Genomic DNA, 24,685 nt, shown 5'->3' with positions numbered 1-24,685 from the left:
ACACAGAAAGAAGCTCTATATCTACAACCAACTTCCAGGAATCCAAGRGAAGCAGTGAAAAGTTTCACAAAACTGTAAGGAAGCACTGCAGGCATCTCTGTAATCACTTTACCAATGGACCACAGGCATTTAGGAAAACACTGGATTCAAGAAAGAGTTGGCACAAAGAATGGAGAAATACCATGTCTTAGTGCTCTGCTTGTGCCATGGGACATTGCACCAAGCAACACACATGGAAGGCAGCACAGTAAAGCAAAAAAAACAATGAATTAAATTTATCTAACAGCTGTTGGCAAGGAAACAAGGAGTAAACTTCAGCTGGGGTGGGGGAATGTAGGAGTTCCAATTAGTGGCCTTTATAAATAATTCTTATTTCAGCTGGCCAAATGTGAGAAATGACACCAGAGATGCCTGCTGGGAATTCTGCCCCTCATAACAGAAAATGAAAGCCAACAGATGATCTATTAACTTCAGACATGATCAATGCATTTCACCCTCCATTACAGYTTGGCAAGTGGAGTGAAGTAAAACATTTCACTTCATGCTGGTTTCTTCATGAAGGATAGGCCATGATATGCAATGTTGTCAATTGTTCACTCAACTCCACTGCCTGGCACTTTTTCTAAACTCATTTCCTATGGATTAAGATTTATAACTTTACTTCACATACATATATTTGCTTCCATTATTAAAGAAAAAAAATCCAACAAACAAAAACTAACCCAAAAAACAAACCCACCAACTTTTTTTCTTTCCTTTTAAAAACAAAACTGAATCCCAAATCAGTTTTCTTCAGTAGGGTTTTTTTTTTAATCTGCAAGCTTCAGTAGTGAAAGGAAAACATTCTTATCATTAGCAACAAACACTCATCACTTCTTAGGCATTTAAAAGAGAAAAGATAAAAATCTAGTAAAGTTTGCTGTAAATTTTTATCATGAGCAGATTTTCTGTGGAAGATATTCAGTCCAAAAGAGCTTCTTTGGCTCGCCTTTGAAGTAAAGAAGCAGCACTACAATAGAGCATGCTGCACATAAAATCTTCAGCTTGGAGATAAAACACATCAGAAACAACGGGGCAAAAGCAGATGGGAGTATTTATAAAAGAAACATATAGAAGCAGAATTTATAAAGTTACTTACAATAAATGTAAGTACCCTTCTCTAAAGTTTCTTTGTGAAGCAAAAAACTATTTTTCAGCCTTATGAGACCATTACCCTTTGCTTTAGCAAGGAGCTGCAGTTTTACTTTGTGCTACAGTGGAATATTGCACGTGGGGGCATCCAAGCTATGGAACCTTAACTAGGCTGGTAGTCTAGCCAAGTCAATTTGGCTTTAATTCTGAATACATATGTTTTAATGATATCTCTCAATTTGGTTGTACATGAAGAAAAGGCCTTTCAGGAATAAAGTCTGCAACTAGAAGCTCTTTTTCAAGAGAGTTTAAATTGTACAAAAAAAGAAAAAATTGGTCTTCAGGCTGCGGTATTTTGATGACATTCCTCAAGTGCCATCTCAGGGTTTTGGTCATAAAACACTACATGTAGGGAATATTTTTGTTGTCTTAATGGCTACAAAGGTTTTCTCTCTTCTGCAATATCATCTCTATTTATTTTTTTTTCTGAGCTTCTGATTCCCAGTATTTGAATGCTGCTATAGCAGTACATTAATGTGCTTTTGTTCCCTTCAGACTAAAAGTAAATAAAAATGGGAACAACTTGCCAAGAATAGATCCATTTATTTGCTTAAACAACATTTCAAGAACACCTGCAAAGCTATTTTGGAAACACACTGGGAGGACCATTCAGCCTTTCCTGTTTGTGTAACTTCAGGTAGATTGTATCTCCCTAATGATGGAAAAGACAGAGCATTTCCCATACCTCTGTGTTTAAGCTAAAGAACATCTCATTTTCCTACTTTTGCTATTTGAACAATTAATATGGATCAATTAATTAATGCAAAGTTCATCTTCATATTACCTTTTTTTGTCAATAATATTTAGAGAAAAATCAAGCCCTGCCTCGGTACTCATCTCTGTACTCTAATTTTCATAAGGGGTATAATATTTCTCAATCTAAGCTGCACAATGAGAACACCCTATTTACAGAAAAAGGCCAAGATGCCACCAGGCTATAGAAAAAATCCAGAATGGATTTGTATTCACACACATGCATTGATGGATAATGAGATGAAGACTAAGAAACCCTCACCAAACACAGACCACAGCAGAGAAACACAGCACCAATCCCCTGTTCCCACYGCCAGGAGCAATGCCACTGCTCACTCAGGATGAAGGATTTGCCTGTGGGATCTCACAAACTGCTCTTGCATGGAGCCCTCTCTGTCCATCTCATCCCACTGGCTGCACAAACTACCCGAAAAAATTAAGGAAACATCATCTGTGCTTTTTTTACAGAGCATAGCTCAGTTATACCTCTGATATATAATAGCTCCTTAGTTCTGATCCTAAGACATCTTTCATTACCACAGGAGAAGCAGTTTAAAAATTTACACTTCAAGAACACTTGAGAATAAAGATCCCTTGTTCCTTGCTCCTGCCTGCACTCATGCAAAAGCCATCAGCCACCCATGCTTTTTTTTTTTTGTCCCTGGAAAGCTGACATCTGGCAAACACATGAGATGCGAAGGGTTTGGATAGAAAGAGACACGCACTGTGTCCTGAGTGATGGGGACACAGGCAAGGAGTCCAAGAGAACTACAAGTTCATAGCACACAGGGCCAAAATGCTCTCATACGGATTAACGTGTGACTGAAATATTGAGAACTCCTTCTATTTTCAAGTAACCCTATCAAAATCTCCAATTTACAATTTGTGATGGCACAGCAAAGACAAGTCTGAGACAGCTGGATCTAGAAACTCTAAGGTAAATCACTATTTTATACACCAGGACTTATCCTACATTAGATGGTACGTGTTTTAAAGAATGACCAAACGCTTGAGAWAGCTCCCTGGGTGAATTACAGAGTACAGAAGTGATTCAGAGATTATGAGTCTCTAAATTTGGCTGTGCCAGAAGTTCATTGTTGCACTGCATATCCGCCCACCTCGCACATTCTCCCAGCACTGCCAAAAAACCCGAGTGTCTAGTAGTTTATATTTAATACTTTCTGCCCCAACCTCCCAGGCGTTCTATTTACTTCAAGCTGGAGTAACTTCGTTTAGAAGGCACTTCTTACACAAATGCCTGAATTAGAAGTCTCTGAGGAAAAAGCAAGTTAACCCCCCCAAATCTTCATTTCTCATAAGCTCWGACATTTGATAGAATTTAGGAGCTATAACATCAGAGAATTTAATCCTTACAAAGCACACTCCATTTTCACTAAGCTCTTTATACTCATCCTGGGGGCAACTACTTTGGATCAAACTAGAGCAGCAAACCCTGGATTTCTCTGTAATCAGTGCGCTTACTGTGGGATCAGAGCAGGCTGCAGTCTCTGGTACCCTCACCAGCTCCATCTCTCCATCCTGACAGCTCCCACAAGAGGTGGAAAGCCCCATCCTTCAAATATCACCACCACAAGTTGAACATACCTTTCCCCTTGCAGAAGAGTGATAATTATTATCAGTCTGCAACTCACTTYAAGAAACAAAGACCTGAGCAATTATTCTGCTAGTCCTGCTGCAAGAGACATGGAGAAGTGGAAAACAACAAGGCTGCAAACCTCCTCTTCACACAGTGCCAGTGGATGACCACACACTGTCCGAGATCAGTAACTGATGTATGAGAAAGGTTCAAGTGTTAGCAAACCCATTCTAAAGGTAGGTCCTGATGTTTTACAGTATTAGGTGTGGCAAACCACCTCGAGGGCTCACGTTCCTGCTCACACTAATTGCCATTGCAACTCAAACTGAAAATGCAACACTTTCATGCCCTGTCTACACTACAGGCATTGTAGCAAGGGAAGTGCTTACAATAAATTCATTCTGCTCCCTTCCCTCACCAGAGCGCAGCAACAATATGGTGCAGAGTCACTGGTAGTTGAGCAACTCCTTTCACAACCAAGCAAAATTCTGGGAAACAGAAGAACTCTGGTTTAAGGCCAGAAGAATGGCTCCTGACTAATCCTGTCGGTATATGACTATACCTCTCCTGTGCTAAACTCAGGCTCTCAGACATTAAACAGCCAAAAACCACGAGTAGGTGGAGCAGGCAAGTGSAAGGAGATCAATATTCAGGACCTAAAACACAAGAAAGTTTTCTCCACTGCCTCAGCAGCAGATGATCACCCCAGGCCAATGCCCTCCTCCCTGGCCAGGCTCTCAGCYTTGCTACTTCTGCAGCTGCACTGATGCCAACACAGGCTGTAATCATGCTTACTAAAATCCCACTTTTGAACTGTTGCCACACTCTATTAAATAACTTAAGACTAATATGATTTTATCAGAGAGCTTGATCTTACATTTGATCCTCGTGCAAAATAATCCTGAGGGGCATTGCTTTAACACAGCCAAAACAGCTTTTCTGAAGTGAAGCTTAATCCAGAAAACTAACTTTCCAGAAGCATTGAATTACCAAGAGAAAAAGATGATCCTGCATTTAACAGCCTTAGCATCATGCCAGGATAAAAACTGCTTCTCAAACCTCCTCCTGTTTAGGACTGAGGTGCTGTAGGAACACAGCTCTGTACAAACAGCTGCTGCAGGAGGCAGTTTTGTGGGATGAATCCTGAACTTTCACCCATCCCTAACATTCTGCCTTCCTCCTAGCTCTAAAATACAATAAAAGACAGCCACCATCCTCTAAGTGGGACCCACTTGCAATGTTTGACCCATATGTCAAATAAGAGAATGACACACAGGAGGAAAAAAAAAAGGCAAGGTGCCAAATATTTCACTGAAGAAAATAAAAATTCTTTCCATTTGYATTTAAGGTTGGGACCAAGGTTCTTCAGTACTATTGAGCAAGACTATCTGCTTTATTTGATTCCAAGTAACATCATACATTAAGATACATAAAGTATTTGGGAAATCATGTTGGAAATACATTTAAATAGTACTTCCACCATCTAAGTACAATGAAATCCTAGCAGCCATAAATGAATTACTTATTCTTGCAACCCTACAGTTGACACTACTAGTGAAAATCTCATCTCTAAGAGYTACCAATATCAATTCTACAAATGTATTTTGTGAGAGCTCTGTCCTCCAACTCACACTCTGCTACGGAATCAAAAATCTCATAATTAAAAGAAGTAATAATCAAGTAATTTATTTTATTTGATACCTCAGTCATAGGGGCTCTGCTGACACAGATATTGTGCTCCCTTTCATTCACAAAAACAGCAGAGCAGCTGGCTCTGCCATGCAAGAAAGTGAGGATTCAGGGAAACAAAGATTCAAAGAAATACTTACTCATAATCTACTGAAGACCACACCAGAAATCAATCAAATGAAACTGAAGTTCTTCAAAAAGTTCTTGGCAATAGCTGAAAAGAAAAATCTGAACCAGTTCTTTCAAGCAGGAGGAAAAAAAAAGCAAAATAGTTACATACACATGGGAGGAAAGAAGTACAAGGGTCCTTTCTAGACTTTTCTGTCTCTGTAATATCTCCATCTGCTGCAAAAGAGAAGCTGCTGTGGAAGCCCTGCACTGAATTAGCATTTAGTCCATAAGCACAGCAGATGTGGGGGAAAAGTAATCATAAAGAAACAGGCTCAAATACATTTCATTATTATTACCTCACTGAAAAAAAATCTATATTCTTTTGGGGCTTGTCATAGTTTTACTTCTACCCACTCACAGTAAGCAAGAAACAGTAATCCTTTGGGAACAAAAAAATGAACTGACAAATAGATATTGGAATTACTTGTTGAACAGAGATATTAAAGAAGATTAAATGTGTAAAATGGAACCAAAAGCACTGAACATTTCTTAGCAGTAGAGCTGGAATAGTTCACAAATATGAAATAAAACAAAGCTATATACAGTATTTTTAACCAAATGGTTATTTCAGAAATCTATTGCCTATATACTGCTTTCTTACCCACACAATTCCTCCAAGCATGAAAAGCAAAGCTGGAGGAAAGCAGAGCAAACAAAATACTTCACAAATGTCTCATCTATTGCAGAGCACCCTTATGGCYCTGTACTCCCAMGGTTTCTCAAACACTGATGCAATTTAGGTTGCTGCTTTCCTCCTGACACATGTATTTTCTATGCTCCAAAACAAACTTTGTTGAAGAGACACAAGTGTCTAAATGCTTTTAAAAGTCATGAAATATAAAAAGGATTTTCTCTAACAGTGGCACCTCTGTTTAGCCTGTGAGAGCTTGTGGACTCACAATGCCAACAGCGCAGCAAAGCTCTCATAACTAACTCAGGTGAACAGTTCAGAACAAATTCCTTTTCCTGGCATGTGTCACTTCCCRAGAAGTCAATGGGAACACTTCCACATCTGTTGTTGTCCACCTGAAAGGCATCTGCCACCCTCTGCAAATACTGCATTGATAGCAGAAATCAGAGAAACTTAGTAACTCAAAAATAGCAAATGCATTTTCCCTTCCAACAAATGTGCAGCACAGCGAACACAGCATTACATGTCACTACGTGACAGAGTGAACTAGTAGTTGCAAGCTCAAAAATTTAACAGTAAATAAAGYCCTCAGGCTTTTCTTGAGGGCAAAACACACTACAAAAAAGGCTGAGAATTACAGAATATATAACTGGAATACAAGTTGGGGTGGGGAGGGAATTCTGCAAAAACTCTCATGTGTTACAGGATTGTGTATTTAACGATAAACTGTCTGTAACTGATCCAATGGCAAAAAAAATATTGTTCTGTTCTAAGTTGGACTAAGAGACCACAGACAAATGCTCAGGAAAAGATGATTAACGAAGGCTGCTTTCATTTGGAAGGCMTGAAGATTTTCTTATCTGTAAGGTTTGTCTAAGCACAGGCAGTAGACACTCAGACAGCTGTTCCACTMTGGAAACAAAGCTGAGGGATATCAAACTCCAAATATTAGCCTGAAAAGGAGAAAACTTGACAGTGAAAAGAGAAATTAAAAGAAAGMAAAAAAAMTCCTGTCAAAAGCCATTCCTTTTCAAGCCAGCCCAYTTTAATACATTATTGAGTTTAACTCACTTTGATGTATTTGCTTCGGCATAACTTTAAATACAGCTAAAACTCATTCCTCAAAACTGCGGAACAGGGCAATAAGGAGATGTCCTGATTTTCAGTAAAAGAAAGATCTTTGAAACGCCTTCCTAATCCTGTCAGCTACAAATAAAGTTTCTGTTTAGAAAATGAGATATAAAGCTTCATCAAAGATACACAGATTAAAAAGTGAAGTACTGTTTAGATCACCAAATAGCCTCTAAAAGCAAACCCAAGAACCATCATTCCTGCTGGGGTCTTTCTGAAAGTACCAAGACTTGGTACAGACAATAACTGAAATAATTTCAACAGCAAAAAAACCAAAATCTGACACTCCCATCTAAATGTACCTACAGATAGTCAGAAAATATTAGYCAGTAAACCTAGCTTCTGTAACGGTGCCCAACGCAAAGAAATTACCTGATACAGTCAAGTAACAGCTGCTCCAATAATTTAAAATTACCCTTTATTTTTCACGAGGTTTTCCAACATGTCGTGCATTTTAGCACGGTAGACTTTGAGACAGTTAGCTTCAAGTTTCTTTAAATTACAAACAGTAGATACAGTAGGAATATTTTAAACCAATTTCTTTAAAATAAATGTCAAGTTAAGACCCTTAGCTTTAAAGAGAAACTGSCACCATTTCATTTTCCTGATACAAAATTCAAGTAATTTTAAGAGTAGAAAACTGTCCCTATAAAACATCCTATTATTAAAATTTACCAGCGTTCTCAAAATAAGCATCAAATTTCCAGTATCAATTGGGTACAACTACACACTTAGAAAAATAACTCACTTTGAACAAAGGTCACTTGCTGAAGAAAAGTAAGCTTTCAACAGGATGAGYTCTCAGAACAAATGATAAACCATTTTCTCCTTAGAAAAAGGATTTAATCCTTGTTCCATCTCTGCAATGATTTATTTTTTTCTTCTAAAGGTGTACATTTCAGGATTGACAATGAATTAAGGGAACAGGCTACRGAGACATTTTCCCTTCAGTATAAACCAGCATATAGAATTATTGCTTACCAGAAACAACTGTAAACAAGATTCATTTGATTTTGTTTTTCTGCTGTGATTTTTCATTGGTTGGTACCAAACATACAGACCACACAAAGTTTAGCTGTGAAATGAAAACCACAATAATTTTTTCCGATGATTTTGTATTTAGTGTTGCTTGGGTTTGGGGTTTTTTCAACGAAGAAATTTTGTGCTTTTCCATTTTCTCTCCTGACTCACTCTTTAGGACAGCAGAATGGAAAAACAAGTAGGACACTTTTACTTTGGGACTCAAGGCTCAGAGCAGACATGGAGGAATCTTCAAAAATATTAGAACATTTTCTGGTTTTCCTCCTTTTAGCCCAAAGTACCTCTGCTGTGTAAGAACAGTAACTTAAAAGTTTCTTTTATCACCATCTTCCAGAGGAGATCTATAAATAAATGTTTATGCAAAGAACACTGCTGTTGAAGAGGACAAAGAAATAAAATTAAGGATCAATAAACGATACTGCAATGTATCTTGTGCCATTCAGGATAGGAAGTCCTTCRTGTAAATGTGTGAGTCTTCCTGGGTGCATGAAGCTCCATCCTTTCCTGGGAGACTCGATGGAGCAGTTGTACCTAAGAAATTTACATCCACCTCCCTGTGGTAAAAACACAAACACACAAAACCCCAAATATTTAGCTGGTGTTTTAATAAATTTTATTATATATTCATGACTTCAAATAATTTGCTATTATTGTTAGGCTGGGCATTTTTTTTCCTTTTACCACCCCTTTAGCAAGGTGTTGATGACACAATCCTAGAGCATTAATTAACAGACATGCATTTGCAATGAGATTTCCCCTTGYTTTGCTTTACAGTTCACTAGGTAACAACTCATTCAAGTAGCCACTTTGACCATCAGATCTTCAATAACTTTTCTGCAGATTCTCCCAGAGAGAAACAAAGCATGTTCACAGGCCTTATTTCAGGACTGCCCCCCTATCCAGGACAGCATTTAAAAAAATATTAATTGAATTAATCTGGCTGCTGCTTTCAAACTGAAGGTGTGCTTTTTAAAACAGTCAGTGTGGCAAGCACATTCATTGGTGTTGAGGACTGTGAATGATACAGGCTTATAAACACAACAGGTTAAATTTTTCTGTAAGTCAAAGTTGGATATTGCTGCCACAGCTCTGTCTAGCTCCATACTCTGGGGACTGTTTTATTTGAATCAATATCAGACTAGAAAGTAATTTAGCTCAGAAAAAAAAACTTAACAGTCACAAGAGTTAAAAATTTTCATTCTCTGACAGATCTAAAGAAGAATCATTAAAAATTCTACAGAAAAGAAGCCATTTGAGTCAACTTGGCACTATTTAAACTCTTTTGAAAAACTGGTTTTTGCTGTACAGGAATGAAGCATTTCAGAAATGTTAAATATGAAATTACTAACATCTCCAAGTTTTTCTTTAAGCCCTTCTCTCCCACCATCTGAAACCAGTTTGATCAATGCAGTCTGACTGCATYGACAGTTCTGGATCCTGGAACTGAGCAAATTTAGTACTCGTCAAAAAAAGACAAGGCATAATGTATCTCAATTTGTGATCTTTCCCTTTTCAGCTGGGTGTCTAAGTATATGTGTTTGGGCTCTAGTTTAGAAATAATATTAAATATTCAAAGGACACTTTTAAGTCAGTAACTTACTTGAAAGTCCTCTCCTACTTTGTTGAGGGCGATGTTGATTGTGAACGTAGAGGAGTCATGGTGAGGTCTGAGCGASCGCTGTCTGTCAGGGCTGTATTTTACAACAAAGTTCAGCAGAGCATAGCCCTGCAACAAAATACACACAGTCAGACTTCAAGCTGTGAGCTGCCAAGGCACACACAGGATTCTTGGGATTTTTTTTTTTTTGTTTAAAGCCGAGTTTAAAAAAATAAATCAAAACATTCATCTTTAATTACTGCTATGTCATGTATAAATTCCCCAACCACACAAAAAAGGATATAGTCATTAAAATACTTAAATTTAGTCACAGCATGAAGCAATTATCTGCAAATACAGACCCATACCTTGGTATAATAGCCAGCAAAGACTTTCAGTGTTACTGGGGCAATGAATTCTCGTATGAAATGCAGCCATTCATTATCGAATCCTATTTGCTTCATATGAATGTCATCRGTTGGGACATTTTCATAACCTCCAGAAATGCGGCTGTCCTAATGAAAACACCACAGATAGCTTGGAAATAGGAACATGGAATGTTTCTGGCATTTTGACAAATACCGATTTGAAATCTGCAGAATCACAAAATTGCAACAAAGCAACGCTTCAGTGGGTATATGTGAGCTTGCCATACTGCAACACCACAGAACTCTGTGGTGGAAAAAAGTGTGCCAAGATACCAGAGCAAAGATTGGAAGTTCTGCYCCTGAAGGACCACATGCCATGAAGAGACCAACACTGGAGCATGGGAAGAATGCAAGAAGGCCCCCACTGAGGAGGAAGKGGTGGCAAAGAATGTTTGATGACCCAATCTCCCATTTTCCCATCCCTGTGTGCCGCTGGGGAGGAGAAGCTGAGAGAACAGGGAGGAAATTTTAGCCTGGGAGKATGGGAGGAGTGGGGGGAAGGTGTTTTTAAGATGTGGTTTCATTGCTCATTATATCAACAGCTGAACCATAGTAGGAAGTAAACAAATTTCCTCAAGYTGAGTCTGTTTTGCCTGTGATGGCAATTGAATGATCTCTCCCTGTCCCTATCTCACAACTCATAAACCCTTTTTTTACACTTTCTCTCCCCTGTCCAGCTGAGGCCATGACASTGTGACTTCAGTGGGTGCCTGGCACTCCACCAGGGTCAGCACATCCCAACATTAGTTGAAGAATATCTGTAAATCTACTGAAGCAGCTATATAGTAGACTAAACTAAGCACTTTATAGCACAAAGCAGATGTTCCAGGTCATTGGCAGTTGTTGGGATGTTTGTTTGCTGCAGTGCACGGTGACTTACTGTTGTAAAAGTAGTTCAGATCACTCATTAAGATTATGTTTATATATCCCGACACTTACTTGGTGTTTCCCACCAGACCAYTGCCCAAAGTGTTCCATTTCTTCTACTAACTCATCACAGGCGGTGTCAGAAAATATGGGAAACCAAAACACATCTGGACATGGCTATGAAAAGAAAAAAAAAGGTATAAACTTGATGCTCAAGCACATTCTCACAAAAGCAAAAACTATGAGCTACAATCCTAAGCCCTGACCCTGTCAGTGCACCCACACATCTGTGCCTTAGGGCTCTGAATAATAACCCTGGTCTTCCACTTTACAGGCTAATATGAGAAACAGCTCAAAACTTAACATTGCTTTAAACACAGAAAATTTATCCCAGCTTTTTAGAGAGTCTGGGATTTAAGTTCATTAAATCACTGTCCCTAATTGCCAAAACTGATCATCCAACAGAAGCCTCTGTCCAGATCAGTTGCATAATATACCCAATGGCAAAAGTTCAGTTCTGATCCAAAACATCAAAAAACTTAGTCACAAACCAAAGCAGCAATTGCATGGAAATAGTTACTACATGCCAATTTATTACCAGCTTGTCCCACAAATTTTTAGAAAACTTATACCCACCTGTTCTACTATGTTRTCAGTGAAGATCTTTGAGTAGTTTGGATTTATGTAAGTTTCCTTCCAGTCCTAAAAAAAAACATGACTTTGAAACATTACAACAGAACAAATACATTTATAAGTGACAAAAGGCAATTTATATTCTATTCATTTGCTTTACTGAATGCATTGGAAATAGTTTCATTATTTTTTATGCTCATAAACAAACTGGTTCTCATCATGTCAAGAATCATGAAACCTGGGGCTATATCTCTATTCTCTAGACATCAGCTGGCTTCCTGATATGACATTGTCATTTGGTTAGATGGGTGAGAACACCTTTTAGCACATAATCAATATTTGGTGCATAGCAAGCAAATGTTCTCCATGTAAAGTCTTTAAATTCCAAGTCCTTTTTAATATACAAACACTTTTTTTCAAATAAAATAGCCATTTCATCAATAATTAGATACATACCACAGGATTCTCAAATATCTGCCAGAGGTCATTGTTGTAGTGGGAGGTGTTGTAATTGGCTGTAGAAAGAAGTCTTCCAAACTCATGTCTGTTGGTAATGTACATGAAAACACCCTACACCAAGTAGAAAAAGTGTCATTAGCAAAAATGTCCATCTTAGCAAAGTTTTAAAAAGGTCTGTTCATGACTGTGCTTTCATAAAATATAACACATTTGCATACATATATTATGTACATGCTGATCATTTAGCATCCTAATTTTCAAATGGTTGACTCTAACCACCAACTACTCTTCACAACTTGTCCTTTACAAGCATTTGCCTGCATTTATTTTCTAAACACATTAAGCCAAAACATATATTGTTGAGAACATATATAGAGTTATAGAAAGGAAAAAACAGAAGAGTGGTTGATTTGAGTGATTTGAGTGAAGAGTGATTTGTTTTCCAGAAAACCTAAGCAGACACAGTGAAAGCATCTGTTCTCAAACTGAAAATGCTCACACAAGAAAACCAACATCTAGGGTTTAATTTCAAATTAAAAGCTGAAAGAATAGGCTAACAATCAAAGRGTTCATGAAAGTCAGAACAAGAAACTTATTTCAGAGTATTCACTACATGATCCGCCTGGTGAATTGGCCTGAAATAGAAAGATATTGGCAAATATAGCACACAAGAACATTCAGATCAGCATCAAACAGCTGAGCACTGAAGTCTGTTCATGTAATTATGTGCAAGATACCAAGTGTGGTAAGATACAGCTTTACTACCAAGCTATTAACAGAARGTATTAACAGAATTCACTTGATTAGAAACAGTAGGAGAAAATAGTATTTTTAAAAAGAAGCTTAGATTCTATGGGATTTTTTTAGTTTAAGGTTTTTCAGACTAAAACTTTTTTTTTTCTAAAATGTTCGTAACTTTTGGATTGGCGACAGATGAAGACACTACCATTTGGGTACTTTGGTACTTCTGTCTATGTTTTGGTCTGAAAAAGAGTTAAACTGTTAGAAAGATAATGATTATGTTAAACATGCCCAGTTCTGGGCACTTACCAAATCATAAAATAGCCGCAGCAGGGAGAATAAGGAGGGCCTGGGTTGAGAAAAACAGCTTAAAGTGACAATGTGGTCACTGAGGAGGCCTGGCAGACCTGCTGGTGATTAGAGCTTTACTCCTCCCTAGGACTGCTCCATCTATTTTAGCTACAGAAGGACAATGTCATCACATCTTGGACCTCAGCACTAAGAAACCCCCTGAGGAAACCAAGAGCCTCTCTGAGATGCTTTGAGCTGGTCATGAAAAACCTGTCCCTGGCAAAAACCTGAACCTTAGAAGACTGAAGAGAAAGCTAGAGCAGTATTTCATCAGAGTGAGTGGACAGAGGAGAAGGATCTTCTTGTGGTAGTGTAATACTGCATGTAATAACTAATCAATAAAAAAAAAAAAAAAATAAAGCAACACCTTTGGGGCTCTGAGCATATGGAATGTTTCCGAAGAAGGGGAGTCTTTTTCCCTTTGTAAAGTCTAAAATGAAGGAGAATCACCACATCAGTTTTCTGACACAATCTTTCTCTTTTTCCAACCACTTTTAGGTTTCCACAGTTACATCAGGGAAATAGCAGCCTTTGCTCTAAAGCTGATATGCCTTCACAGAAACATGCATCTCCAAGCAAAGCTCTTCACACATGTCAAAGCTGTTTCCACCAGCCCCTTCTTATCTGCTGCAATACAAAACCGAGCACRTCCCAAACCCTCCTGCAGCCCAGACTGAGAAAGAGGGAAAGARGAAGCCATTTTCTGATGAGCCAGATTAGTTTAACGAGCACATGGAAAGCACAGGTTTGCAGGAACTGATGCTGAGGAGGTTTRAATACAACAGGATTGGACAGGCACGTTCTGAAGAATCAGTACAAACAAAGGAGATCATGCCTTGTTATGAGGGAATAAAAAAATTAATACTTGCCAACTTTTCTTGTTCAATTCAGCAAAATTATTTTTCAATGCTATAGTGTCTGGAAATAGGTCTGGTTTAGGTCTTATTTGTTTCTGTGCTGAAACTAGTGTAAATATCAGTAGAAATATGGATTTACAGATTCATAACTTTACAGTACAAGTAAGTTCTCCCATTACTTCCAGATTAGTAAAAGTAACAAATATCTGATACMGTTTTAATCTATCTGGGAAAATTAATGAGTAATTCATGCTTCCTAAGAAAATTCCTACCATTTCTTAAATCACCTRGGCTTTTTATATAGCACTGCCCATCAGTAGTTTAAACATATATCTACTTAATAAAAAATGGCAAAATATTCCAACTTAATCTGCTAGACATTTCACGCTGTATAAAATTGTGCATGACAGAGATGTTCCAAATGCACTGATAAGTTTTAAGTCATACACAGCAGAGAAGTTGAGCCCTCTTTCATCTGTTGWTGCTGTGCTAAGGAGAAAGGTATTTTAACCTCAACAGAAATTTTGAAGGAATTTAACCAGAAGTCACCATGGAGTCAGTGCGTCAGTGCACTGGCCTTGAAAACCTCTGTTCTCAGCAATTTAAAAAGAAATACACCTGAAGTGTTTTATCACACAAAAATTGGCCAGTACTTTGAATTACAAGCAAAATATAATATCTGAGATCAATCAAGTAAAGCAGTCTACGAGTTCAGCAGGACACAAAGAAATGCGTGCATTTGAAAGCAAGCTGTTACAGATACACCTTACCATTTCCCTGGCATTCCTGCAGAGTGCCATATCAGGATCCAGCTTATCACGCATGAAGTAGTTCTTTTCTTTCATCTCTGATCTGAGAGTTTGTCCCTTTATTAAGTATATATTAGCCATATAAGGGATATTCCATACACCTCTGTTGAAAAATAAAAAAAAAAAAACAACCCACAAAAATAGTTTAAAGCTATGAAAACAAATTGGCTGCCTGTTCTATTAAATCAGCATTTCTGTATCTGCTGACAAGACTGAGCAAGTTGCAAGGAGAAGCTGAAAGGTTCCCAAGACACTTGAAAAACTACATCTGGACATCTCAACCGTAGGCAGTAATTCAATTTTTATGAAATACTGTTGTAAAAATACAGAAAGGTCAAATTCTCTGTAGATTTTTAACTACACGTGTACTACATGTTTCCATAGTTAAGGCAATCAGTCAAATGATCTTATAATATTATTCTACACTACCAGATGGAGAAAGTAACTCCAAAACAGATATTTAAATGAGTTTAAAGCCTTCACCAAGACTTCACACAGCTGGCCTGACCCCCTCACACAAATACCCACGGACCACATCAGGCTCTGTATTTATGTGAGTGGGGCCAATATCAACACAAAAGCATTGCTTTCAAAACACTCCCTTGCAGATTCCCTCCCTCCTGGCGCCACGAGCACATCTTTCAGTTCAGCAGGACTGAACACAAGCCAGTCCTATTCAAGCAGTCAGTTTGTTTCAGACCTTTCTCTTCTTCCAGGGCAATGAAAAGGTGTCACCATATGGGAAAGTCAAGCTTAGAACAACTTACATCATATTAATTTAGGGGAGGGATAAACACAAAAATTCATTCTCCACAAAAGTATTGCTGAAGGGCTCCTTAAAATACACCTGATATAATATACAGGATGAAACCCATAGAGGAATTATAGCTGTTCCATTGATTAAGCATTCGTCCCAAAGAGATGACAAAGTAATTTGGTGAACATAACAACCATTCCTTTTGGCTGAGGTTCCAGGGATACAGTTTTGGGTTTGCTATTTGTTTGTCCTGCCTTTTTCTGTACTTTGCACTGCAAGAGCAGCCGGACACCCTCAGACAGGTACCAGTAATGACTGTGTCCAGAACCAGCTCATCACATTAAATACTTTGTTTTTGTTTTCCCAAGCTGTGAATGGGGAAAAAAACAATGTATTACTCTGAAACAGAAAACACAAAACAGTATCACTAACCTAAGCTCTTTGGAAATAGCAACATATTCTCATATATTTTCGTGCAGTGTGCTGCCAATAACCATACTGGGTGCCTTGACTTTAATCATTAGCTTACAATCACTTACACTCTGTTCCCTTGGACAATATCCACATAATCTTCGGATCGAGCATAATAACCATCTGGGCTCAAAGCACCCCAGAAATTGGACCAGAGCTTCCCATGACGAGTTACGAGAGGAGCAATTATCTTTCTGTGAAGTGACACATYGAATAAAAAAATATGAAACTCTGAAACATCTGAAATTCACATCAGGAATTGCTGTCTGACAGGGACAAAATGCTTTGTGAATTGGTGGTCCCCAAGCCCATTATGAACTATGGCAATAAAATACCACAAGTAAACAAATGGGATTTAACCCTGCAAAAATAAGCAGGATCCTCTTTTCTCTGGACAGACCCCAGARAATCTTTGCAATTTAGAGGAAATTCTAAAAAATAAGGGATTTACCATACCTGTTCTGTTCTATCAGTATTCTTAAAGTTTTTGGGTTTGTTAGCACRACATCTGCATCTATGCTAAAGTAATATTCACATGTTTTATCCTGGCGACAAAGGTCCCTAAAGAGAGAAAAAAGGATGGTTAACTCACACATGTCCAGAAAAAAAAAAAATCACAGACAACAAAGCAAACAGTTTAAAAAAAACTCAAATCACAACTTAGTACTCAACTGATTCATTGCATTAAAAGCCCACTGCAGCACAGTATTGTAAAGAAAGGTATCTTTAGATTACAGTAGTGTGATTGACTAAAAGATTAAAATACGKCATCAGGTGCATCAGGTGCCTTATATTTTTCTCTTAACAAACAAAGTGCCCTCTAGCCTTTACCAAGTCCAGTAATACCTTCTATATAGGTAAATGGGGCAGGGGGGGAATGCCACTAATTTATATATATATAGCTAGGTACCAGTACAATCACTTAATAGTGAAGTTTGACCTTATTTAGTCAGCTCCTCTAGTAAGTAACTGCATGTGGCTGTAATGCTATGTTTGGAAAAAGATTGCAGAGATGGAATCTGCTGATCTGAATGGTAATTGAAACCTTAWGGAGAGTGTAAGACAAAAAGCATAAATAAATACATATTTAAAGACCTTTTCCTCTTCTTTTTGAGGCCTATAAGAACAACACAGTTGGTACGGTGAAATGTAAACCAATTGCAAAGGCAGTGAATTTATACTTGAGAAAGTAATTGACTGTGTCCATACACTGTTTCTATCAAATGTGATTTTGGTCTCAGAAGAATAGACTATTCCACAAATTCCCATGCCTTCAAGAGAAGGACAAGCAGAAAACACATTCTTCCGTAAATATAAAAGATACACAGACTATGTTTGTATGTTTCTGGCAGGGTGCACTTGCTAGGCCAAGAATGGWATAGTGAATTCGACTTTCCTATGCCATCAGAATAATAGATCATAGCAAATGAAATATACTTTCAGAAAAAGTGGAACAATTTCCTTAAGTCAATACTACAGCAGTAACTTCTTATCATGCAGGTGTTATTACTGTTATTCCCTAWTTTAATTCCACTGTAACAGCTTGAAACATTACTTTACTTTCTCTATAAATACTGCTTTAGTTTTAGTTCCACTTGATTTGATTGATTGTGACTGTTTTCTGCAAAGGCAAAGTTCTCTGTCACTTCAGAAGATCASACAAAGGGTGGATGTGACAGGTTACATACAAGTCAAGGTAAGGGCTGGCACAGCTTTCTGCCTGCTTTTCTTCCATCCCCCTCCAAACCCAGCACTGAATCTTCCAGAAGGATCACTACTTATCAACACCTTTTGGGTTTTTCTGTTCAAACTTTCTTCTCCTCAAAGGACTCGAGGTGTGACTTTGTTGGAACCACAGTAGAAGGCAGAGCTTTTTTATTTCATAGCTTTAAGCAATCCTTCAAGCTCTTCAAACTCTTCAAACTTGATCACTAAAGACATAGCAGTAACTTCAGCCAAATTTTAAAATACCCACATGTCAGAAATGGTCTTCCCACTGCTAYAAAATCCCTGTGTTTGGACACACCCCCACAGTTTAAATCTCTGGCCAGTCTCTGGTTTTTGCCTTAACTGACATCTCCTTCACTGACAATTTTCTCTTTTCTCTCATAAATTTTATGACAAATTCCTTAATCAGCACTTCCTCACCTAATTGCCCCAGCTGAAACCAGCAGGTTTTATTTCGGCCYTAACAGAGTCCTGCAATTCAGTCTTTATGGTATTTTCCATTACCAACACATTCTGTGCAAAGCTTTATAACCACTGAWCACAGCTCACACGTAGCTTGATCATTAGCTTAATTACCATTATTAACAGTAACCTGACTGTTATATTGCACTTGGCATTAGTTGTTAAATTGCTTCCAAAAACATTCAGCTCCTTGATCCTTATTCTAGTAAGGAAAATAGACCTGAGAGACCAACAGATTTGATGCCAGTCCAGGGTTCCTGCCAAAAGCAAGTAAACCTTTTGCTGCTAACAAAAATATGAATGGAATTAACATTTTTAATTATAAAAGTGTGACAAAATGGAACAGATTTATATTTAGTTGTAGGCAAACACGACTGGAGAATTAGTTTCATAACAACAAAATGCACTGTGATTTAACTTTGGCCTTTTTTTTTCGTCCCCCACACCATTTAAATCCAGAACCAGAGAATTCTATTACAGCTCATCGCACATGCTTAATGTTAGAAACCCTCCTGTACTTCACTCATAATAATCCAAACCACAAAATACTAAATTAAGTTTTGGTCTAGGTCATAGTCAGTCATTCAGTAATCTATTGAGAACTCTCTGAATGCATTCCTGTCCTAAATAGTTGGGAAATTTCAGGACTTTTTTTTTCCTATTTTTTTCTCTACAACACTGAAGACTGGATCACCACATGGTAGAACTTATCCTTCACATTTGACATGATGACTTGGATCCGAAAATGCCGGAAGAATTATGCTGCAAGCATGAATTTCTGCCATTTGGTGATCCTCTGCACTTTAAGGTCACTAACAAAAATCTCCCCAAAACACTACAGGTTTAAAGATGGAGAGAAAGAAAGTGATAAAAGTTTCAGTCAAAATTAATAAAGCAAGCACACACTCAAGAAATTCATACAGCTCCTCTTTAGGCTTTCAGGGTTGCCCAGTAGCTTTGCCCAAGGAAATAAATGTAACCCTTAATATTCTCATGCTTTAAGGTGTTCCATTCTTACAGCATATGCTAACCTCTCCAGATGCAGAAATCCCAGTAAGTGAAACTATTTATGTATTTCCAGGTCACCCCAGGAACAAATGGAAACTGCTCTCTAGCAAGGCTTCCTTACCTAAATTCAAGGGCTAAAATCTTCCATCTACTTGCTTTACACTCCACCTGCTCTAAACTAAGACCAAACGTTGAAAAGCAAGCTATGTTCTTGTACATAACTTAGAGCAATTTCAGTGCAGCGATGAACAAAAATTCGGAAGAAGGCCAAGATTTTTTGGTTGGAAGCATGAAGTGAAACTCAGCAGAACGATTTAAAGTATTTTGCAATCAGAGTGATGTTTGACTTTGTTTAAAACCACAAGTCCATCTGGAACAGTGACCTCATCTGAACACAGGAAAGTGTCACAGCTCTTCCCTTCATCACACTTTCCACTGAAATATTCCAGGGGGCTACTCGTTTATAACAGACATATTGTCTATCCAATTTATTTACCATTGAGCCACCTTTTTTTTTTTTAAGACACAGTTTGAACTTGCAGTTAATCAAGTTGTCATTTTTAGACCTCTCAGTTTGGAAATACAATTCCAAATGTGGACTGCAAGCCCAAAKGGAGAGCACTTAAACCATCTGATGGGCCTCAGAGAGCTGTTCCAGATACAAATCTGGAACTAAAAGCCTAAATAGTATCACCTGCCCTTCAGGGTTACATTTTGCATCTCTCCAGACAGCCACAACAGCATAAAGATGTTCACATCAACCATCACTAAAAACAAACAAATGTACCCAGCAAACAGATAAAGCACTAGTGTTTAGTTAGAATCCCAGGTTTAGGTATTGTTACCACAGCTACCACACCTGGAAGCTACTGAAACCAGATATGGGTGGAAAACATGTTTTTCCACAACACTCAAAGTGTTCCTCCTCCACCAGAAACCCAAAACTGCTGAAGTGTTCAGGACAAGCAGCTCCAGAAAATCCAAGTCTCTAACAGCAAACACTTGGATCTGGAATACAAAGATTTAACCCCTRCTCTTCCTTCCCCCTCAAGCCAAGACACCTGCCCTACTCAAAGGCTGTGTCCTACTCCCTCCCTCCTGTGTCCATGCYATCATCTCTCAATACAAATGGCAACTCAGAGACAATGACTCTATATCCTCCTTCAAGAAAAACATAGGAGACCCCAAAGTTAGCTCAAAATACAACAGTGCTGTCAACGAGATCCGATTCTGATCTCTCTACTATTCTTCCTGCAATTTTTGAAGCTTTCAACAAACTTTCATCAAAATGTGCACATTCCCACTTAAAAGCTGAGATAAATGTCATTTTTTATGAAGTTTTGGAAAATTCCTGCCCAGTTCTGTTACTAATACTTTTGAGAGAGGAACCAAAAAGAACCAACTCCCCCCAAAGATAAATCCTGAAATCTGAGGATACGGGGAGAAAAAAATATTCAGGAAAATACTCTTTTTATAAATAAAACCTCAGAAGTGAATGAGATAAATATTTCCCAAATTTCTGTTATTACTTGAACATATTTAATTGCTTTTTATGTTTTCTGTCATAACAAATTCTGTAACAGCTGGCTGAAATCTCATCTGCAATGAAGGCAAAACCACAGATGATTTTTTTCTCACCAAAAAAAAGAACCAACTATAAGAACTCATATCTTATAGACAGAGGCTGAAACAAAAGAGATGGAAATGCCATTGAAATGTTTCAGGTGATGTAAATGCAGAAAAAATAACCATAAAACATGCACTCTTTGTTCTCCTTAGTTTTCCTTCCTTTTAATCTTGACTCAGCCCACAACAAGGAAAGCTGTGCACTCCTGTTTYCCTTGTTAACTGCACAATTTTGGCTCCTCTCCAATACTTATACAACTTTCACAAGCACAGGAGAGGGTTTTCCATGTCAGGAAGAAGCAAGAAATTAAATGCTTCAATTATTCTTTRTTATGTGAAAAGGAAAAGTAGACCAAGGCTTGCTGCATGGCTATAGGCAAATGAATAAAATGAACAAATGAACAAATGTTATTTTCTCATATGTATGACAGAAGCATGTCATTTAATGAGAATCTCATTGTGATTTATCACCACTTTTTACTGAGCCAAAACAAGAAAAGAGAGGTGAGGAGAAAACTGATTAAACTGCATTATACACTCCAAAGTATTCTGCTGAAAACAACCAGACCTTCAATGGTCTTTGTATTAACTGAACCCTGTTTTGCTTCAACTGAATAGTTTCAGGGTCAAATGTGCAAGTGAGAAGACCAAATTAATTCTAAATCTACTAGAAGAGATGCTAACAGCAGCAGATTTGGAAAAGGAGAGAAAGTACTTAAGTATTTGAGCCAGATAGWWYWRWWCTATCTGTCAATAATGCAGAGGCASGAGYAAGTCAGTCAGAAGACTGCATATATCAATGTCTAAATCTGAAGAATAAACAAGTTGGAAGAATAACTTTTTAAGTTATTTCCAGTGCAGTATTAGTGAGAAATAAATGAGGTTATGATGATCAAAGTCAGATGAAGGGCTGAAAGCAAATAACTTTTTATAGCAACTGACTTCATCTTGAATATGACAGACTTCCAAGCTAGACTTTTTCAAGAAATGAAAAATGYGTTTGTTCCAGTGAAGTCTGTGATGTTCACAAGGTCAGCCAAACACACCAGGTGTGCAAAGGAAGCAGCAGATCAACTAAATCTGCTTCAGACAGATTGAAAGGAGACCTTGAATTACATCTACATTGTTCACTTGGAATATCCCGCTACTAGCATTCATACTTTTTGGATGATTCAGTGTTTTGCCAAGGTCTCATTCCGCACACATTGCACTTCAGCTTTTCTCCATGTATCTCTTTAGGACAGAATCTTTATCAAAGGGGCCTTCTCAAAACAGGAGCAACATGGGGCAAATTGCATCCATGCCATGGATTACACATCATACATATGGTTTATCTCCATGCCTTTCAAACAGGATTTGAAATTACTCTGTTYAAATACACGTGTAAATTACTGGGTTTTTTTGTCCACAGATCAAGCAAGGACCATACATCAAAAGCTCTATCAAGAGATGACAAGTTTCAAGGCCTTTGGGAGAGATTTACTATAGATATTGATTACACTGAAGATTCTGCCTTATGTGGTCTCTATAACAACAAAGAGGAAAAGGCAGCTCCAGAAATTCCACCTCAGGTACACAAAATATACACTACAAAAAGCTTGCCAATATGGTACATTTGCTTTAGAGAGTAACAGAAATAAATAATGATTTATAAACATGTCAGGGGGTGCTTGGGCTAACACTGGACATCTGCAACATTTCCTAGAAAGGCAAAGGGAGAGGCTTGGACCTCAGCCAGAGATCTATTTTCCAGTGGCTTCAGCACAACAAAACCCCATTCACACAAATTTCCAGGAACACCACAGAGACTCAAGACCTTCATTCTTTCAGCTGAGCCTACGAACAGCCTGTGCTCTTATCCTCTGAACAGAAACAGCCTTTTGGAATTAACGTCTCTGCTCTTGACACTCAGGGAAAATTTGGTAGAAGCACAAGTGAAAGAATTACCAAAGAATGAAGCCTGCTCAAGGGCCACAGTGAGGTGGTCCTGACCTTGGTGGGATCCTGGGCTGGAAAACTCCATAATGGGACTGAAGCACTGGGAGAGCCGCAAGCAGCTCTGTGGTAGGAGCCAGTGCTGCAGCCACCAAAGAGACCCTTTGACAGGCAGCTCTGGCACGGGACACAAACTGCAAGGCTCAGCTTCAGGCATGGAAAGTGCCAGGTGTAAAAGCTGAAGTTTTGGATACTCTAGTGAGAACAAAAGAAAAATGCAAGACCAAGGATAAKATAAAGTCAGTTGCCTTTGTGAAAAACTTCTGCTAAAGCTCTTCTAAAGGACATTCCTGCCTCTTTGGGCCACAGGAGAAAACATAATTCAGTCACCTGTCCATCCAGGTCAAGCTTTAACCATGTTTACTTAAATATAACATCATTATGGGAAAAAAAAAAAAGAATAGGCACTAGGACAAAGTACAATTGTGAATAGAATATTCAAAGCAAAAATGAAAAAAAACCTGCAATAAGGTAGCTGGAAAATAAAATAAATACTGYGCATTGTCTACACTATCATCTGAAGACAAGATGACAGATTACTCAAGTAGCCCAAACCAGAGAGATTGTTTACAAGGATCAGAAGGTTTTCATATTAGACAAAAAGCATAAAACAATAATTCACATCATATGTCTACATCTTTTATACCACAAAAGCTCCTATTTTCACATCTCAAAATGTAAAGTTGTTAAAAAGGCAATATAATACATTCAAGAGCAAAAAATGTGACTGTGCATCAATAAAACAGATTTATAAATTAGAACTTACATTCCCATGTTCCGGGCTTCTGCTTGACTCAGGTTTTCTTCAGGTCCAACAATTTTARTATTTCTGATAATGTTCTTGGCTTTTTCCCAGAATTTCTTGATGTGCTTTTCATGGTAAACCTCCTGTAATCATGTTAACATTTTTTTAGCAAATGTAAGATCCAAATTACTATGAAATCATAAACATAGTGTCCAAGAACATATTGCATTCTGTCCTAAAGAAACAGATGCCAAACAGTGTTTGAAGATAGTCCAGTATATCTGTCATAAAAATGAACCTCCTCTGTCCAAAATTTTAGGAAAATAATCCAACACRTCAGAAATATTAATCAAAAGCTGCACAATGATGCAAGATTCACCAATTATCTATTTTCAGTATTTTTCAGGATATTTATGTTACAGCCTTTAAAACCCATCCTACAAACCTCAGTGGCACTTAGGAACTTTTTATGCCACTCCAGAATCACTTCAGAGAGGGAGCTGCACCTGTACCAAAGTGTGCAGGCACAGTCATTGTTTTTTTTTGTTTTTTTTTTAAATGCAGTCACACTAATTGTTGYTTTAATTTCTATTTACCCTCCCTCTATTTAAGAGCTCTCCACCGCATGCAACACTTCCAAACCAGTGCCCTCATTGTAGCTTTTGCTGATTATGGCCGACACAGAATAACTGAAATATTGGGTAGGGGTTTTACCCATCTATAATAAAAAGCTGTTCAGTCTTTATATTCATTTYAAATACCATAAAACCTCTGGCTGAAGCAACAAAACCTACACAGCCCACAACTCCCACATGCATATCACATTAATACCTCCAATATCCCTGTAAAAAACCAAAATGAAGACCTCAGAGATAAGTAATAGAAGCAGAGCTTATCCCCTTTTTTCTACCATACCAACAGCAACACRGGCACTGAGAAAGGCTACA

At 38.0% G+C, this 24,685-nt stretch overlaps 1 protein-coding gene across 2 annotated transcripts in view; it reads right to left on the bottom strand.

The window, feature by feature from the left end:
* Positions 1–8,330: 8,330 nt before the first annotated feature.
* The window catches only part of PLOD2 (procollagen-lysine,2-oxoglutarate 5-dioxygenase 2), a 49,177-nt gene continuing 32,822 nt past the window's right edge, over positions 8,331–24,685 (bottom strand). Inside the window, exons 10-20 of one of the 2 annotated variants that reach the window (XM_057376539.1) lie at positions 23,760–23,881; positions 16,631–16,735; positions 16,243–16,368; positions 14,908–15,049; positions 13,648–13,710; positions 12,186–12,299; positions 11,733–11,798; positions 11,169–11,273; positions 10,170–10,316; positions 9,805–9,930; positions 8,331–8,758 (exon numbers count right to left, since the gene is read on the bottom strand). In XM_057376539.1, the coding sequence (XP_057232522.1) occupies positions 8,603–8,758; positions 9,805–9,930; positions 10,170–10,316; positions 11,169–11,273; positions 11,733–11,798; positions 12,186–12,299; positions 13,648–13,710; positions 14,908–15,049; positions 16,243–16,368; positions 16,631–16,735; positions 23,760–23,881 (1,272 nt within the window). In that variant the 3' untranslated portion in view covers positions 8,331–8,602. The remainder of the gene's footprint in view (positions 8,759–9,804; positions 9,931–10,169; positions 10,317–11,168; positions 11,274–11,732; positions 11,799–12,185; positions 12,300–13,647; positions 13,711–14,907; positions 15,050–16,242; positions 16,369–16,630; positions 16,736–23,759; positions 23,882–24,685) is intronic. The other variant, XM_057376540.1, reaches the window with a different exon arrangement.

The sequence above is a fragment of the Malurus melanocephalus genome, unplaced genomic scaffold, assembly GCF_030028575.1.
Source record: "Malurus melanocephalus ecotype Western Australia unplaced genomic scaffold, MMel_1.1 scaffold_281, whole genome shotgun sequence".
Lineage (NCBI taxonomy): Eukaryota > Metazoa > Chordata > Aves > Passeriformes > Maluridae > Malurus > Malurus melanocephalus.
Note: the sequence above shows the minus strand (reverse complement) of the source record. Positions and strands in the feature narration are given on the sequence as shown.